Source organism: Cibotium barometz, chromosome 26, assembly GCF_041138505.1.
Source record: "Cibotium barometz isolate CiBa-2024 chromosome 26, ASM4113850v1, whole genome shotgun sequence".
Taxonomy (NCBI): Eukaryota; Viridiplantae; Streptophyta; class Polypodiopsida; order Cyatheales; family Cibotiaceae; genus Cibotium; species Cibotium barometz.
This window is the reverse complement of record NC_141071.1, coordinates 13801657-13810224: the sequence shown is the minus strand read 5'-3', so window position 1 is coordinate 13810224 and position 8568 is coordinate 13801657. Positions and strand designations below refer to the sequence as shown.

Below are 8568 nucleotides of genomic sequence, written 5' to 3'. Positions count from 1 at the left end.
CTCCCACCTTTGGTGAAGACCTCAATGCTCCAATGCTCTGTTTGACCTCCATAGCTCCATTGAACATAATCAATCAAACAAACAACAAGCTCAAACACCATACAACCAACCGGTGGATTTGCACTCCAACCGGACCAAATGAGGACTCTAGCACATGAAATATGTGGAGGACCCTAAGCTAAGTCCGGTCCCCGGTAGTGATGCCAAAGATGTTAAGCTAAACACACATGTGTGTCCGCTCATATTTATTGTCTTCCCATTTTTCCTCACTCTTCGTATTTTTTCCCATTTATCTGGAGATGTGTATGGGCTGTCAGCTGTGCCCCCAGGTGCGATTGTGTCTGTTGGCCGACTGCTCTACTGATACCCGACCACTGTTGCTTGGCCGACTGGACTTGCTCTGGCTGACTGGCCATTTTGCTGGTCATGAGCAGTCAGTTTTGGCCTGTTTTGGGCTGGCTGACCACAGTAGCAGCCAAGGGCCATATAAAATGGCCCCTTGCCCTCACACTCATTCATTGTGTATTCTGGGATTTTAATGGTGTATATAGCAGAGTTACACAAGCTTCTCTCTCTCTTTCATCTGTGTATTGCTCTTCTCTACAGCAGTTGTCTTCATTTCTGTTGTGCATTCTGACATGGTATTAGAGCCCCATATGGCTTGAAGCTTGGAGACAGTGGGACGTCAAGGGTTTGCTGATTGAGGTGCTGATTAGAGACTCTTTGGGCTGTACGGGACTTGGAGATCAGGTAGAAGGTGGCCATCACCGTTGGACAGCCACCTTGCATTCTATTTGCAGCCTCTTCTTCTTCTTCTTTTTTCCCACCCACCCTCCCTTCACAACCACCCACCTTCCCTTCACAAGACCTTGTGACCCTTGAGATGGCATATTTGCTTGAGATGGCTAAGAAGAACGTGAAGGTCCCAACACTCCCCACATTCCCGATGGACGGACAGTTGGATGAGAACTACGGCATATGGAAGGTAATGATGGAATCTATTTTGGAGTCCTATGACTTGGCTAATTTCATTGTTGTTGGGGTTCCACAGCCGGAGTTGGAAGATGGGGAGTTACCCTCTATTCGGAAGGAACGGGAGGCACAGGCACAATTATGGGATCGTGTTAATGCCCGATTCTGTTCTTTTATCTTCCTAAAGTGCACACCACATGTGATCAATCACATAAAGCATTTGGCTTCTCTCTACAACAAGGTATCACCCATGAAAAGAATCTCCTTGGAAGTTCAGATGTGGGTGATGAATCCTGCAAAGGCGTCGACAATAAGGGAGCACATCAACAAGCTGCATGCTCTTCAGCAAGAAGTTCTCCAAGCAGGGAAAGAGATATCGATAGAGGATATGGCCATAACATTGTTGTCACATTTTTCCTCTCTCAGTACTCAACCTTTTACTCCTCTTTGATCACCAGTGGTGGCAGGCTCAACACCATCACATGGGAGGAGCTTGTGCCCATGGTCTTAGACCAAGAAGAGCGATTCACGAACCCTCCACACAGGGTGGGGGTTCTGAGGCCTTGATTGGCCAACGGTCGAAAGGCTATAACAACAACAACAAGGGCAAAGGGAAGTCTTCACATCGGAGAACTGCCCTCACCCTTATTCATTTTGTATTCCGGGATTGGATTGGTGTATATAGCAGAGTTACACAAGCTTCTCTCTCTCTTTCATTTGTGTATTGTTCTTTACAGCAATTGTCTTCATTTTCGCTGTGCATTCTGACAAGAAGAAGAGAAACAACCATGCAAGGGTCAAGTCGGAGATGTGTACTTAGCCAACCCTAATAAGGGTTAACTCCCCTTTGGGAGGCCGCTAGGGACTCACTCCACCACCACTTGTGTCACCCAAGTGGAGATTCAAGAGCTAGGTGAAGAGCAAAGAAGGAGGGAACTATGAAAAGCGTATCCTTCACTCCATGCCACATGCATGCAAGAGAGACCTTGGTAGAGAGACGAGAGAGGAGAGAAGAGGAGAAGCTAGATCATCACCATCCCAACATGCACACACAACAACAATCAAACATGCAAGCAAGCATCCACAAGCGAGAGAGAGAGAGAGAGAGAGCAAAACTCAATTGAGACTAATGGGGTTATCCCTTTTCATATTCCATAAAATGTCTTATATACAAGAGCTCTCATTTTACAATGGTCGACCGCCTATTTACAATTGGGGACCAAAACTAACTTCCTAGCTCTATGTACATCTCTTTCCTATGACCGGCATTACACAAGCCGTAAGCTCGGTCATCCCATATCTCTTTTATTATTTAGTGCTTTACGCAGTTACAAAAGATAAGTTACAAGAAGTATAGCCATGCTTAAAAAATAATGTTAACCGGAGTGATTAACACCAATGCATGTGCATTCTTGCCATTTAACCTAACTTGTTCTGTTATGAGAGGTGCGAAGGTGGATACCACAATTACATCTGAGTTAGTATCACCATCCGAAGTACTTATACTATTATCTTCGCTAACAAGACTGGGTGTGCCTCAATGCTAATAACAATATTTCAAAGCTCTTTGGCAACACCAATACAAGACATATCATATAGAACCGCAATGAGTAGTTGATCCTGTTAAGTTTGTCCTCAGTGAAAAGCATCCCAAATACATTATTACCTGCCATTTCAGATTGCACATAAAACTCTCTAACACACAATGCAAATATGCCAATAGCGTGCAAGTATCGTCAACGTCCACTTAATGCAACCGAGATGGTTGCCATCAAATCACTGATTACAAAGAGACATGATAAAAAAAAGTGACAATGTAGAGTGTAGAAATTTTACTGGCAAGGAGATGACGACGATGATGATGATGCTAATGAAGCTCTCGATGGAAGATGCGATGTCAATGATAACGAAGAAGCAATGATGACCGCCCTATAACACTTACGGCATGCGCACACAATGTTTGCATACCAAATTTATGATGCTACACTGTAGAAAACCTAAAATCGAACAAAGATAGATCGAACTGACGCTCCCACAGCAGATGACTACGAAAACCTTATAGCATGCAAATGAGCCTCGAAACACGCGTGAAACGGCCCAAAAAGTTACAAAAACATTGTTAACAGACATAAATGGTTACATAGTCTACCACAACAAACACCAGCTAATACTTGGGATGCTTCCGATCACCCATTGGAGGTTGTGGAGTCCATCACTCACACATCCATTGCTATGTGTCTATGCTCTCTAGATAAAGCGAGCGAAGGACAGCCATGCTTGCATAATGTATGTTTGGGTTATGGAATCAAATGAGCTAGATGGACTTGCAAAGGGTTGGGGGTAGATTTTGGATAAATATGGTCACCTCGTCACTTCCAAGATGCCGACCACGACTATAAGCAACTGGATGACACAGGGAAACTACCCTCTTCATCATTTTGGTATCAACATGTAAAGTAGAAGGGAAGGCTAATGCACTGACAATACTGTCACTACTTGTCCCCACAAACACATTTTCCTTCCTGATTTGATCTTTGACAAGAATTCTTCACTGCCTCAATTAGGGTACCCTTAGGTATATAAAATAAGGTACACGCAATACCCGACTTCTCATTGTGCCTACATAAAACGTTGTTCTCTGCATAGTCCAAAAAGTCTTGTTACACCCAGTAAAAACTCAGGATATATTCTTCCTCTCTCATTTTGGGGGAAAGACCACCTAGCTTTGCATCAAAACTCTTGCTTATTATCCCCAACCAAAAAATGAATGCACAATGTCCATAGAATCAGTCCACCAACAAAGCTGTGGCCTCTTCCATACTCACTTTTACACTCTCATTGCCTCAACTTTGCTCACTTCCTCCTGCAAGTCAGCACCAGCATATATGTGAGCCATTAAGACATAAGCTACAGAGTCCTTTTCATCCAAACACACTGCATGTTCAAAGGCCTGCTTTCCAAACTCCACATTTCCCCAATTTTTACAAGCACCCAATATAGTATGCCACACCACAAGATCAGGAAAGAATGGTGCCTTCTTGATCATTGCTACTGCCTTGTCTAATTGGCCTGCACGGCCAAGGAGATCAACCATACAACTGTGGTGCGCAAAAGTTGGAGCAATGCCGTAGTCTTTGCTCATGGCCTCAAAGTACGTCTGGCTCTTATTCAATAGACCTGTGCGATTACATGCCATAAGAACAACAATGAAGGAGACAGGATCTGGCTGTACACCTTCTCCTAGCATTATGTCAAAGATATGAAAGACACTTTCACTTTCTCCGAGCTGGGCATATCCTGCCATTAGTGCCGTCCACGAAACTACGTCTCGAACTGGAAGTTTGTCAAACACTTCCTGCGCTTTTGCAAGGTACCCACATTTAGCATACATATCGATTAAAGTGTTGCCAACAAGGTCGCTTTCCAACAACCCCTGTCTCTCAATCTCAGCATGTATTTCTCGGCCCTTGTCTGTGGCTCCTATGCTCCCACAAGCTTTCAAGCTGCAAATAAATGTGACAGCATTTGGGGAGACACCCTCCAGTTGAATCTGTTCAAAACACTTGAGTGCTTCCTCACCATGCCCATGTTCAGCATATCCTGCAATTAGTGTGGTCCATGAGACTATGTCTCGAACAGGAAGCTCATCAAACACCTGCTGTGCTATGGCCAGCAAGCCACATTTGGCATACATATCGACCAAGGTGTTGCCAACAACAAGGTCTTTTTCCAACAACCCCTGTCGATTGATCTGAGCATGAATATTTCGAGCCTTATTTGCGGCTCCTATGCTGCCACAAGCTTTCAAGCTGGAAACAAGTGTGACAGCATTAGGGGATACACCCTCAATTTGCATCTTGTCAAAACACTTGAGTGCTTTTTCACTATGCCCATGTTCAACATATCCTGTGATTAAGGCATTCCATGAAACTACATTTCGAACTGGAAGTTTTTCAAACACTTGCTGTGCTTTGGCAAGCAAGCCACATTTGGCATACATATCGACCAAGGTGTTGCCAATAACAAGGTCTTTTTCCAGCAGCCCCCGTCTTTTAATCTCAGCATGTATTTCTTGGCCCTTGGCTGTGGCTCCTATGCTGCCACAAGCTTTCAAGCTGCAAACAAATGTGATAGCATCTGGGGAGACACCCTCAACTTGCATCTGTTCAAGACACTTGAGTGCTTCTTCACCATGCCCATGTTCAACATATCCAGCCATTAGTGCTGTCCACGAGACTACATCTCGAACTGGAAGCTTGTCAAGCACTTGTTGTGCCATGGCAAAGGAGCCACATCTGGCATACATGTCGACCAAGGTGTTGCCAACAAGGAGGTCTCTTTCCAACAACCCCTGTCTTTCAATCTCAGCATGTAATTCTCGGGCCTTTTCGCTAGCTCCTATGCTGCCACAAGCTTTCAAGCTGAAAACGAATGTAACAGCATCCGGGGATACACCCTCAAGTTGCATCTGTTCAAAACACTGGATTGCCTCTTCAGCATGCCCATTTTCAGCATATCCTGCAATTAATGCATTCCATGAGACTATATTTCGAATAGGGAGCCTATTAGAAACTTGCTGTGCTTTTGCAAGCAAGCCACATTTAGCATACATATCAACTAATGTGCTGCCAACAAAAAGGTTTCTTTCTAGCAACCCCTGTCTTTCAATCTCAACATGTATTTCTGCACCCTTGTGTATGGATCCTATACTGCCACAAGCTTTCAAGCTGCAAACAAACGCGGCAGCATCCGGGAAGACACCCTCGACCTGCATCTGTTCAAAACACTTGAGTGCTTCCTCACCATGCCCGTGTTCAGCATACCCTGCTATTAGAGTCGTCCACGAGACTACATTTCGAATTGGAAGCTTGTCAAACACTTCTTGTGCTATGGCAAGCCAGCTACATTTGGCATATGTATCTACCAAGGTGTTGCCAACAACAAGGTCTCTTTGTAGCAAGCCATGTCGTTCAATTTCAGCATGTATTTCTTGGGCCTTGTCTATGGCTCCTATGCTGCCACAAGCTTTCAAGCTGAAAACAAACGTGACAGCATTCGGGGAGATACCCTCAAGTTGCATCTGTTCAAAACACTTAAGTGCTTGCTCACCATGCCCATAATCAGCATATCCTGCGATTAGTGTGGTCCACAAGACTACGTCTCGAGCTGGAAGCTTGTCAAAGACTCGCTGGGCCTTGGCAAGCGAGCCACATTTGGCATACATATCAACTAAGCTGCTACCAACAAAAAGGTCTCTTTCAAGTAACCTTGTTCTGGCAACCTGGGCATGTAGTTCGAGACCTCTTTCCAGATCTTTCAACTTCGTGCAAGCCTTCAATAAAGCGACAAAAGTATGCCCATTAGGATGTACAGAATCATCTTTTTGCATTTTCTGGTATAAGCTGAGAGCATGCTGTGGCTTCCCACATTTGATATAACCAGTAATGAGAGAATTCCAGGACCACTCATTCCGATATACCAACCTGTCAAATACCAGCTGGGCATCATGCATGCTTCCAACTTCCACCAGCATCAAAACAAGGTAGTTCCCCAGTGATCTATGGGCTTCCAGCCCACATTTGAGCATGTAGGCATGCAAGCGCTGCGCGTGCAATAGGTCTCTCTCCTTCCTGCACTTGTCTAGGATGCACGCAAAGTCTTCAAGAGAAGGCTGGGGCAGCACCTCTTCTGCCAAGGAAGACAGTGCTTCCTCTAAGCTAAGCATCTTCCAATCACAGCCAGAACTGTTAATCACTTCTCCTCCTTCTTCTTCATGTGATTTGTGCATTCCCTCTTGCCCTAGCCTGTCTTTAACCCAGCTTGGAAGGTTATGGTCTATCCATAGTGAGTCCTGGTTAAGTTTATGCTGGAAATCTGGGGCCATGGGGTTTGTCTGTAACACGCAAACAAGAGTGATAACTAATCAATAAAGCACCATAACATACTAAAAGCAAGAAAGGGACTTACTTTGCTGGTTCGGTTGTCGAGCCAGAGGGAGGGATCCCTCAAGTAATCCTTCCACAAGCGCTCAGTCCGTGCTCGTGATGTCTGCATTACTCGGCCATACCCCTTGTTGCAAAGCAACCCAAAATTGTGGCCTTACACATGCATTGCTTGCCTTACATAGCATCTATGTATTGCTCTTTCGCTTGTCGCATCAGTGCGGGAGATCCTTCAGCAAGCGAGCTCGCGATGTCTGCATCTGCGCTACTGTACGAAGGCACACCTGCTGTAGGAGGCATAGATGTATACATGTGACACGGGGGGGCGACCCTGAGTCTGCCTAAGGCCTGGTTCATACCTTGGCAGCTGAAGGGTTCTATGTTGACTGAGGTGGTCGTCATACCCCTTGTTGGTTGGCTCGGCTTCCCTTTCACTTTGGCTAGCTCGTCCTCTGCCTCCTCCTCTATTTGATCAATGTTCCCTTTCGTCACAAGCCTGTGTCAGCAAGCTCCTGATGGGCTTTTGTTCATTAATTCTGTTTCTTTGGACACCTCGGCCACGATCTCTGTATTGTAGGAAACCAGTCCTTCCTTTTACCCGTGTAAGCAAGGCACGCGGACCATAGATCCCTCCTAACGGACCATCCTAAAACATGGTGTGTCACATAGTCACGAAGTATACGGACCTTTTCAAGTGATAATGAATCACTTCGTTCTCCAACAGTTGTGCTTCTTTGTTCTTTAGTTGCTTTTGCAACTCTTGTACATGTTCCTTCTGAGCTTTTAGCTCCTTCTCCTTGGACTCTCAAGCTTAGAGATCGTTTTTTTCCAACTTCTTTATTTTTTCATAAGACCCAATTTGGAGGTCCTCTTGTGTCAAGCTTGGAATGGTAGGAAAGCCCTCTATGGGTCATTTGCATGTTTTTTGGTTGTCTTGCTTATGCTCTTGTATGCCGAGCAACAATGTAATAAGTTAATTAATAAAGCAATAAAATGAATTTTTGTGGACAAAGGGTATAGACTTTACCATTCGGCCACAAAGAAGATTTTGGTGAGTAGAGATGCTATCTTTGTTGAGAACTCAATTTAGCCCATGTTTTTTATGTAAAAAATACCAAGTATGGTCACAGGACATCTTTGATACACTCCTACCTTTGTACAATGCTGAATAGCCATATGTGGAACAAATTAATTCTCAAAAAGGTGCTGCAAAATCAGCCCATACTAGCTGAAAATCAGCTCGAATTCCAGTGCACAGATCAGCCTATTGATGAGGCAATTATTGATGATGCAGTGGATGAGGAAAGGGCTGCTATATAGGATGTGTCCAAGAGTATGCCAAAATGGCTGGTGTAGACAACAAATTAGCTACTCCTTTGTAACAGGACACGTGTAGGTTCGCATCATGCATATTGTTTTATGGATCATACTCTCATTGCCAGTATATATAATGAAGAGGAACCTATTTCCTTTGAGGAAGCACGGGAAAATGATCATTGGATGCAGAGGCTATACAGGATGAGTACAACTCAATCCTAAAATATGACACTTGGTATTTGGTAGATTTGCCTTATGGTAAAAAGGCCATTGGTACTACAAAGTGGGTCTATAAGCTAATGCGTAAAGTTGATGATAGCATTGATGCAAGGCTTTT

The 8568-nt window shown here is 44.5% G+C and overlaps 1 protein-coding gene across 1 annotated transcript; it reads right to left on the bottom strand.

The window, feature by feature from the left end:
* Window positions 1-3062: 3062 nt before the first annotated feature.
* On the bottom strand, window positions 3063-7650 carry LOC147623694 (pentatricopeptide repeat-containing protein At2g33680-like). Its single transcript, XM_086820292.1, has 2 exons — window positions 6940-7650; window positions 3063-6865 (listed from the first exon to the last, which is right to left on the bottom strand). Exons 1-2 carry the CDS (start codon window positions 7024-7026, stop codon window positions 3800-3802), a joined length of 3153 nt encoding a protein of 1050 aa, XP_086676418.1. The 5' UTR covers window positions 7027-7650; the 3' UTR covers window positions 3063-3799.
* Between the last annotated feature and the right edge of the window lie 918 nt (window positions 7651-8568).